General features: G+C 39.1%; 1 protein-coding gene across 1 annotated transcript in view; it reads left to right on the top strand.

Moving 5' to 3' along the window:
- LOC117804381 (pro-epidermal growth factor-like) overlaps positions 1-6,685 on the top strand; it is a 17,531-nt gene extending 10,846 nt beyond the window's left edge. Inside the window, exons 5-6 of the mRNA XM_034671380.1 lie at positions 2,131-2,236; positions 4,387-6,685. Coding sequence (XP_034527271.1) covers positions 2,131-2,236; positions 4,387-4,523 — 243 coding nt within the window. The 3' untranslated portion in view covers positions 4,524-6,685. The remainder of the gene's footprint in view (positions 1-2,130; positions 2,237-4,386) is intronic.
- Positions 6,686-10,974: the final 4,289 nt, after the last annotated feature.

Genomic DNA, 10,974 nt, shown 5'->3' with positions numbered 1-10,974 from the left:
AACCCCCACTTCCCCACCGCCCTGCCTCCGCTCACGGTGCCTTCCCAGAGAGTAGCTTCCCCTGTGGCCATGCTTCTGCCTTAAAGGTGATCACTGATCCTGCCTCTTAGAGGCATTCCGTGTGTACTGAATGAAACTTAACTGATGAAGCTTAAACTACAAAACTGAAGATATAAAAATCAAACAAGTAATGTGAAGTCTAGCCTGACGTGCCCACTAATTGGCTGTCTTACTCTTCAGCACGTCACTTAACTCTGGTTCCTCTTCAGGACACTGAGGAGTTTGGATTAGATGACTTCTGAGGTCCCTTCTGTACCTTCGGATTCCATAAGTGTGTGCTCCTGGGTGGACTTACCTATAGAACATCCTCAGTTCTTTGAGCCCTCATGACTGTGTGGACTTCTAAATGACCTGTATTGCACCTGTCGGGCTATTGGGTGTTTCATTCAGGTTTTGGGTAGCAAGTATGCCTGGGTGGCTCAGTCGTTAAGCGTCTGCCTTCGGCTCAGGGCATGATCCCGGCATTCTGGGATCGAGCCCCACATCAGGCTCCTCTGCTGAGAGCCTGCTTCTCCCTCTCCCACTCCCCTTGCTGTGTTCCCTCTCTCACTGGCTCTCTCTCTCTCTGTCAAATAAATACATAAAATCTTTAAAAAAAAATCAAAAACACTTGTCACTGTCATTAGCAGCATGTTGGCTCAGAGCCATGGTAGGAGGCCTTGGGCTGCTGTGCTCAGTCCCCCTAGCTGTCATGGCTGTCCACCGTAATAGTCACCCGCACCAGCTACTGCTGCAGAGATCAGTAGGAGTGGGAGAGAGCCAAGCATCTGAACTAGCAGGAGAAGCAGGAGAATGGAATGTGGTTCCATCAGCTGCCTTCCCCATCTCAGTCCAGAATTCTAGGTCCTATGTTCTTCTGGCAGAAAAACATGTGGCTGGAAAATTTGCAGTGCAGAGGGCTGGATTTTGACTTTCGTCAGAAATAATGGGTATGTGCCCTGAAACAGTGGGTCGTGTATTGATTTGGCAGTATGTTGCTGCAGGGAGACCATTAATGAAGAGAAAGCAGTTAAGGATAATTAGCATCGTGGAAAATAAGAAAATGAAAACACATGTTCCTGGGATTCGCCAGCATTTCTCTCCCTAATTGACTCCAGTCGTTATTCTTCCTACACTTTTCTCAAAGAGAACGAGCAGGGAGGGTTTTTTTTTTTTTTTTTAATTCCCTTTTCCTTATTGTATTTCTGAGTTATGGGCTCCTCCTGTGGAGGGCCCATTTCTGAACCAACAGACAGCATGATCAGCTAAAATCTTGGGGCAGTCCCTCTGCTGGGTTACTGACTGGTGAGGAAGGACTTTGCAAATTACACTCTTTGTCCTAGGGCATGAGATAACTTAGAGCATTGATCTATTTTTTTCATTGATCTATTTTAATATCAAATCTGTCTTGTGTGAATGTGGGCCAATGAGCTCTGGTCAGCCTGCATTGCAAGTGCCCAATCAATCGTGGGTAATACAGTAAGGACAAAAATAATTATTTTTTTGACCAAAGAGAAATGCTGAATCTTTCTGGGCCTGCCTTGTAGAATTCTTGTTCCTAAGGGGTTCAACTATGAAAAAGCATTTGGTGGGTCCCTGCAAAATAGTAGTTCAACTATTAGTTGTAATTACCCATTAATGACCCCAAATTACTCAGAACTTCGTAGCATGTTTAAATGAATTTTATTAACTAAACACACACACATATTTGAAAAGTTGGAGCACATACATGTATGAGGTCTTATTTGTCTGGTCTTTGGGCAATGCTTAGAACTCTTAGGGATTCTTGTATTGCTTAAAGTGAAGCAGTGGGATCCTTGGGATCCATGACCCAAAAGTGGGGATTCCAGAATTAGAATAGATTCTTCAATAAAGATATTGGTAATGCCTAGTTTCCTTAATCGACATAAGGCTCCTGATTGAAAACTGAATCTTTCATTAGCAAGAGAGAGAAATTTGACAGGGTCTTTCTTTCAACCTTCCATTTGATGAACATAATGCAGCCATAAACTTTGGTTTCATGTATGTTGAGATAATTGAGGAATTATAGCGATGTCCTCTCTCTCCCTCCTTCCCTTATGTTCTCTGCAGTTTGTGGTGATAAAGGAACACCAAAATCTCAGGAATGGAAGTCAACCTACGGCTGTCAAGGACGGTGAGGCAGCAGATGTTAGCCAGTCCTCCTCTCTGGAGCCAGGTGAGTGGCTATCTTTACCTGGATCCTGAATGTTTTCCCAGGTGTGAAAATCTCATAGAAGCACAGACACAATAGTTAAACTATGTATAAGCTATGTGAGCAGCTGGGCTGTATTGAAATGCCATAGCACCTTAGAGAACTGTATTGGGATTAGATTCTTATCTTGCATGATGTTACCATGTTCGCTCAAAACTCTGTTCACATACCAGTCTGTTAGATCTCTCTGAGCAAGCACACAATGAGTGACTCTTTCTTTTGAATTTGGTTGGGTTTTGGGGTCATTCTTGGGGTTTGGGATCTGTATGGTAGCTGTAGGTATAGTTCTGGTGAAATTGTAAGTGGCTCTGAGAAAATGTGTTCCGTGTTCTAGAAGGAAGGTTCCTGTGAATTTAAGTTGATCTGGGGGTCCCCCTGTGGATTTGGGAGTGTTCATGTCTTATCAGAGACCATCCCTCAGCCAGATGCCTGGCCATCTATGAAGTTCATTCAGGCTGCTAGGAGAGGGTCCATAAAATCAACCCAGGTTCTCAGGCTGCTCTGGAACTCAGTCTGCTTCAGGTGAAAATGGAGTTAGATACCCGTTAACATAATACTTTTGACAAGAGTTGCATGATTGATAAACAACTTGGGGCTCAGATGTCAGTTTTATTTCATAACTCAGAGGACAAGATTGAACGTGTTTTGAATCATAAGCTGTTAGGAAGTTTCAAAGAAACTTTGAACCAACAAAAACCAGTTTCTCGGGACACCTGGGTGGCTCAGTTGGTTAAGCATCTGCCTTCAGCTCAGGTCATGATCCCAGGGTACTGGGATCGAGTCCTGCATTGGGTTCCTTGCTCAGTGGGGAGACTGCTTCTCTCTCTGCCTGCCTCTCATCCTGCCTGTGCTCTTTCTCTCTGACAAATACATAAATAAAATCTTTAACAACAACAACAACAACAACAACAACAACAACAACAACAACAAAACAGTTTCTCTGCTGAGAGGGGCTTCAGCTCTGCCTGTATTTTCTGATGTTTGTCCTTTGTAAATGTGCTTGTTGCCTCTTCAGATTTCCATGTAGAGAGAACATAGGATTCTTGTTTTGAAAAACTCATTCTACATCTGTCTCGTATGTGTATCGCCATGTAGCCCAAATTCAGTAGAACTTTTTTTTCCTTGACAAAGGCCTTGGATCTTAAGGTACACTTAAGAGTTGAATATTAAAACAACAATAAATATAGTTTCATATATTAATTGTTACCAGTGTTGTTACCTGCATAATGAAAACATTTGGCATTTTCAAAAGTTGCTTGGGTTTTGTTGTTAAAACATTATTAGAAAGTAATAGAGTATCTTATGATTACATACTAGTTTTTCTTGAGGAGCTAAAAGCACATAATTCTTTGTTACAAAAGTAATTCAGTGTAGAGGTACATATAATTTTTCCAGTTAATCAGTAGCACAATGATTTGACCAAGGTGTGGTTAAACTCAGAAAATAACTACGGACTTAGTTAGCTGAGTACACAGCAAAAGATTAGAATATCTCCCTTTTTGCTCACTCTGCTACAGTTTGACTCATTCTCTGTGGGCCATTCATAAAACTGTCTCCCAATTTGAGTGATCACACAGCCCCCAATCATGGCCAGCTGTCTCATAAAATGCATGAGGTGAAAGTGTACAAAGAGACCCAAAGTAGGGAAAGAGAATGGAAGAGATAAAAGATAGAGATTGGCTCTGAGCCAATTCCTTCTCCGCTCCTGGAAAACCCATTAAAATACAGGTTGTACTAGTGGTCATCCATGGAACCATAGTCACCGACCTCAGCCAACATGAGTTGGTGCAGGTTAAGTTAGCATCATGCTACAGGCAGAGTACCATGGTAGGGAACAGGTGTGTAAGTGCACTGAAAACCTGAGCTCTGTTCTCAAGTCTCCCAGAAGGGGAGAGAAGTGCACAAAGGCAAAGAGGAATGTCAGGTAGCATCGCCTTTGAATCATCTCATCCAACCAAGACTAATTTTTTAGAAACTGGGTCCACATAGTCTGAGAATGGATTGATTCTGTGTCTTGTCTTTCAGGCCTACTCTCCAATCACTATTATTAGGACCTCTCTTGCTGGACATTGTGAATGATGTGAATCCTCAAGTTTCTTTTTCCTTTTGTACAGGCTCAGTGCAACAGACGTCATGGAGAAATGAACCCCAGGTGTCTATGCGCACAGAGCAAGGCTGCCACCCTCCACCATCCAGTGATAGAGGCTCTGGTCCCCAGGCAATGGAGCAGAGCATTCCTCTCCCCTCCTAGGGGGCACGGCCCATTGCTTTGGGGATAGAGAAGCCCCATTCTCTCCTGTCAGGTAACCCTTATTGCAACAAAGGGCCCCAGATCCACCACACCAAAAGAAGCTGACTTGGTGAAAACTGGAATTAAAAGGAAGGTCAAAAACTATAAACTGTATTGATAGATGGTAATACTTCATTTCAAAGAGTAAAGGGAAAATGCAGATTTTGGTGCCACAATCTCCAGAACTAATCACCCACTCAGGGTCCTGGAGACAAATAGGGAGTCATGCTTTTGTTTCTTCCTTCAAGCAGTTCCGTTGCAGATTTTCAAGTAAGAGTAACTGGGAGAATCACTAGGTAAGAAACCAAAGCACAGTATTACTTTGTAAACTGTGTTTTCTTCAATAGTCAGTACAGATGGGTACTTTGTTCTCTGCAGCCCCAGAAGAAATTGGATTAACGCAGGCAACCACACTGGTTTGGTCAGTTGTAAGGTAATTCCTTTTATCTGGGCAGAACATTTAGCTCAATCTCATAAAATGATTAGAATATTAAAATTGATACGATACATTGTGGGCATTTAACCTATCACTGGTGTGGTCCATACTGGTAATTTCACAGAATGAATTTTGATAAATTAATCAAAAATGTATTAACTTAGAACCTGATCTCTTCAGAATTAGTTGGCTTGTTTTTTCTATTTTAAAATCTTTGAATGAAAACATTTTATTTTATAAAAAATTACCCAAGAGACACCAGTGTTTCTCAAGCATTACTATCCTTTCCCCACAGAATTTTGTAAAATGAAAATGGTAAATTTTCCTTTCATGTGTTGGCACCAAATTTTTACTTATTTTCAAATATGAGATTGGAAGCAAATTTCCAGATTTATTTTCATTTTAAACAATTGATCTCTTCTAATTATTTAAATAAAATCACTATAAAACATAAACATTTTCTTGTATTCCTGGTTAAGTAATAAATTATAGTTTAAGGGGTAATAGAGTTGAACCAAAGTGTTTTGCCAAAGTGAATGTCAAATCTTCCTATTGTTACACTTCTAAAAATAATTTTGAAATCTGTTGTTGTAACTTTATAAAGTAAAACTTCCTAAGGTGTTCTAATTAAATCTTATTCTTGTAGCTAAGATGTTGTTATTACAAATTATACAAACTAATACAGTAAGCATAGACTTTGGATTATTCAGTTTATATATAGCTAGTCCCTTCGCTTACATTTTCTTGCATTTTTCTTCAACTCCTTAGACCTTGGTCAGACCAGAATTCAGCATAAAAAGGAGTTGAAGCACATATCTTCAAGTAGGCACTTAGAAATTTTGGTAAAGATTTAGTGGTGAGGAGGAGAACCTAGATAGTTATTCAGTGTGACCCCTTTTCCAGATTTATATAAAGACAGATTTTCCTGTATTCTGTATAAAGTTTTGCTTTGACAGTCGGTACCCTGAAGTATCAGAAGACCTATGTTTTTCTTCTAATAGTGAAATGACTTCAGAAAACAATACTCAGAATATTCCCACCTACGGGGAAATTATATTCCGAAGTGTGAATCCTTTTTCTCCTTCCCAAAGTGAGCATTTCTAAAGCTTCCAGGGTGCAGATTATATAATTTTTAAAAATTTTACTACCTCTTTCTTTTAGAATTTCAGTGATAACTAAAGAGATTACAGGAGACCACAGTAGCTCATAATGTCACATCATCTTTGAACCAGATAATCCCTATTGTCTTCAAGCCTTCCAATGAATCTGATACCTCATAAATTGGGACCATGTGAAATCCCAAACCACGCTGTAACACTGGCTCCCTGGTCAGATTAAAGAAGAAACGTACTTCGCGTTCTGTAATCAACAAGTCACCATGAAGAGATAGCTTCCTTTCTTGTGGTTCCACGTTTCTACCAGAAATATCCTCCTTTAAAAATTTATTTTTAGGAAAGAGGATTTTCCTTTGAGATCTTTGATTTGCATTTTTTCCAGACTGAATATTTTTATTTCCTAACTCTCACAGTCTTATTGGGCACAATGCCTGATTATGATTCTATTTGACTACATGTTGCCTACTACATATAAAATGAGCGTTCTGCCCTCTTCTGGCATCTAATGAAGGCTTAGGACACTGTAGTCTTTTAAAACCAGTTCCACATATTAACCTTGATTTCCAGCTCATGTTCTTTTCATGTGAATAAATGATTATTGTGTGATAATCAAAAATGTGTTAAAAGCACTAAATAATAAATCCTTAAAAATAATTTTGGGAGAAAAGGAAAATACCTAGTCATTTTAAGTAGCTGTGACAGGCAAGATGTTATGTTTTGCTTTGTTTTACTTTTTCTTTCTTTTTTTAAAAGTCTTTGAATGAGAAACCCTAGTTCCATGCATTGTTTCAACCTCAGCTCTTCAAAGTTAGACATGCCTGAGGCAGAGAATCCTTTCCCATTTAGAACTTTGTAGGACGTCTGTAGCTAGTGGCCATATGCTAGCCACAACATAGCTCCATAGGAAAATATGTGAGAGACATTTAGTACCATGTTAATCATGGACACATCTGAAACAAAGGCATCTAAATTTTAAAACAGGGAAATTTCCTAGCTGGTGGTCATATTTTTTTTCCTCTACAGTGAATATTTCATTCTGACATGATTCAGTTTCTGATGGCCCAGAAGAAAATTAAGATGTACTGCTCTCAACAATTAAGCCTTCGGAATGCATTCTTCTTCTTCTTTTTTAAGTTTTTATTTTAATTTCAGTTAGTTAACACAGTGTTATATTAGTTTCAGATGTACAGTATAGTGATTCAACACTTCCATACAACACCCAGTGCTCATCACAGCAAGTGCCCTCCTTAATCCCCATCACCTATTTCACCCATCCCCCCAACCACCTCCTCTCTGGTAACATGACTTTGTTCTCTAGAGTCTGCCTCTCTTTCTTTTTTCCCCTGTGCTCATTTGTTTTGTTCCTTAAATTCCACATATGAAAGAAATATAGTATTTGTCTTTCTCTATCTGACTTATTTCACATAGCGTTATACTCTCTAGCTCCATCCATGTCATTGCAAATGCGAGATTTCGTTGTTTTTATGGCTGAATAACATTCCGTTGTGTATATATATACCATATCTTCTTTATCTATCTATCAGTTGATGGACAGTTGGACTGCTTCCATAGTTTGGCCGTTATAACTAATGCTGCAATAAACGTTGGGATGCATGTTTTTGTATTCTTCAGGTAAATCCCTAGTAGTGCAATTGCTGGGTCGTAGGGTAGCTCTATTTTTAACTTTTTGAGGAATCTCCATACTATTTTCCACGGTGGCTGCACCAGTTTGCATTCCCTCCAACAGTGCAAGCGTGTTCCTTTTTCTCCACATCCTCACCAACACCTGTTGTTTCTTGTGTTATTGATTTTAGCCATTCTGACAGGTGTGAGGTGGTATCTCATTGTAGATTTGATTTGTTGGCCATCTGTATATCTTTTTTGGAGAAATGTCTGTTCATGTCTTCTGCCCAGTTTTTTAAATGGATTATTTGTTTTTAGGGTGTTGAGTTTTATAAGTTCTTTACGCATTTTGGATACTAACCCCTTATCAGATGTGTCATTTGCAAATATCTTCTCCTATTCCATAGGTGGCCTTTTAGTTTTCTTGATTGTTTCCTTTGCTGTGCAGAAGCTTTTTATTTTGATGTAGTCCCAATAGTTTATTTTTGCTGTTGTTTCCCTTGCCTCAGGAGACATATCTAGAAAGAAGTTGCTACAGCCAATGTCAGAGATCTTACTGCCTGTGTCTTTTTTTTTTTAAATGATATGTTAGTCACCATACAGTACATCATTAGTTTTTGATGTAGCGTTCCATGATTTATTGTTTGCTTATGACACCCGGTGCTCCATGCGATACGTGCCCTCCTTAATACCCTTTACTGGGCTAACCCATCCCTTCACCCCCTCCCCTCTAAAACCCTCAGTTTGTTTCCCGGAGTCCATAGTCTCTCAGGGTTTATCCCCCCTCTGTTTCCCCCCACCCTTCGTTTTTTCCTGCCCTCCTAATGATCTCCCTGCTATTCCTTATGTTCCACAAATGTGTGAAACCATATGATAATTGTCTTTCTCTGCTTGACTTATTTCACTTAGCATAATCTCCTCCAGTTCCATCCATGCTGATGCAAATGTTGGGTAATCATTCTTTCTGATGGCTGAGTAATATTCCATTGTATAAATGAACCACATCTTCTTTATCCATTCATCTGTTGAAGGATTTCTCAGCTCCTTCCACAATTTAGCTATTGTGGACTATGCTGCTTTGAACATTGGGGTGCATATGGCCCTTCTTTTCACTACATCTGTATCTTTGGGGTAAATACCCAGTAGTGCAATTGCTGGGTCATAGGGTAGCTCTATTTTTAACTTTTTGAGGAATCTCCACACTGTATTCCAAAGTGGCTGTACCAATTTGCATTCCCACCAACAGTGTAAGAGGTTTCCCCTTTCTCCACATCCTCTCCAACATTTGTTGTTTCTTGCCTTGTCAATTTTTGCCATTCTAACTGTTGTAAGGTAGAATCTCAGTGTGGTTTTGATTTGAATAAGATTTTAATGGTTTTAGGTCTCACATCTAGGTCTTTAATCCATCTTGAATTTATTTTTGTGTACGGTGAAAGAAAGTGGTCCAATTTCTTCTTTTGCATGTTGCTGTCCACTTTTCCCAACACCATGTGTTGAAGAAACTGTCTTTTCCCACTGGATATTCTTTCCTGCCTTGTCAAAGATTAATTGACCAAATAGTTGTGAGTTTATTTCTGGGCTGTTCTATTGGTCTATGTGTCTATTTTTGTGCCAGTACCATACTGTTTTGATGACTACAACTTTATAATATAAATTGAAGTCTGGAATTGTGATGTTTCCAGCTTTGCTTTTCTTTTTCAAGATTGCTTTGGCTATACTGTGTCTTTTGTGGTCCCATACAAATTTTAGGATGCTTTGTTCTAGCTCTGTGAAAAATGCTGTTGGTATTTTGATGGGGGTTGCACTAAATGTGTAGATTACTTTGAGTAGTGTAGACATTTTAACAATATTTTTCTTCCAATCCACGAGCATGGAATATCTTTCTATTTCTTTGTATTGTCTTCAGTTTCTTTCATCAGTGTTTTATAGTTTTAAGAGTACAGGTCTTTTACCTCTTTGGTTAGGTTTATTCCTAAGTATCTTATTATTTTTGGTGCAATTGTAAATGGGACTGTTTTCTTAATTTCTCTTTCTGCTGCATCATTATTAGTGTATAGAAATGCAACAGATTTCTGTACATTGATTTTGTATCCTGCAACTTTACTGACTTCGTTTATCAGTTCTAGCAGCTTTTTGGGAGAGTCTTTCAAGTTTTCTCTATATAATATCGTGTCATCTGCAAATAGTGAAAGTTCTACTTCTTCCTTATCGATTTGGATGCCTTTTGTTTCTTTTTGTTGTCTTATTACTGTGTCTAGGACTTCCAGTACTATGTTGAATAAAAGTGGTGAGAAGGGACAGCCTTCTCTTGTTCCCGACCTTAGGGGAGAGGCTCTCAGTTCTTTTGCATTAAGGATGATGTTTGTGGGTTTTTCATATATGGCTTTTTATGTTGAGGTATGTTCTCTCTAAACCTACTTATTGAAGGCTTTTATCTGGATGTTATACTTTGTCAAATGCTTTCTTTCATCTACCGAAATGATCATATGGTTCTTATCCTTTCTGTTATTGATATGATGTGTCACGTTGATTGATTTGTAACTATTGAAGCACCCTTGCACCCAGGAATAAATCCCACATGATTGTGGTGAATGATTTTTTTTAAAGATTATATTTATTTATTTGACAGAGAGAGACAGCCAGTAAGAGAGGGAACACAAGCAGGGGGAGTGGAGAGGAAGAAGCAGGCTCCCAGTGGAGGAGCCCGATGTGGGGCTCTATCCCAGAATGCCGGGATCACGCCCTGAGTCGAAGGCAGGCGCTTGACGACTGAGCCACCCAGGCGCCCCTGGTGAATGATTTTTTAAATGTATTGTTGGATTCAGTTTGCTAGTATTTTATTGAGAATTTTTGCATCTATATTCATCAGGGATATTGGCCTGTAGTTCTCTTTTTTAGTGGTATCTTTATTTGGTTTTGGTATCAGGGTAATGCTGACCCCATAGAGTGAATTTGGAAGTTTTCCTTCCTTTTCTATTTTTTGGAGTAGTTTGGGAAGAATAGGTATTAACCCTTCTTTAAATGTTTGGTAGAATATGCCTGTGAAGCCATCTGGTCCTGGACTTTTGTTTGTTGGGATTTTTTTTTATTACTGCTTCAATTTCATTGTTGGTAATTGGTCTGTTCAAATTTCCTTCTTGTTTCTGTTTTGGTAGTTTATATGTTTCTAAGAATTTATCCATTTCTTCCAGCTTGTCCAATTGGTTGGCATATAGTTTTTCCTAATATTTTCTTATAT

The sequence above is a fragment of the Ailuropoda melanoleuca genome, chromosome 11, assembly GCF_002007445.2.
Source record: "Ailuropoda melanoleuca isolate Jingjing chromosome 11, ASM200744v2, whole genome shotgun sequence".
Lineage (NCBI taxonomy): Eukaryota > Metazoa > Chordata > Mammalia > Carnivora > Ursidae > Ailuropoda > Ailuropoda melanoleuca.
The sequence above is the reverse complement of the archived record's forward strand: the minus strand, read 5'-3'. Positions and strand labels throughout refer to the sequence as shown.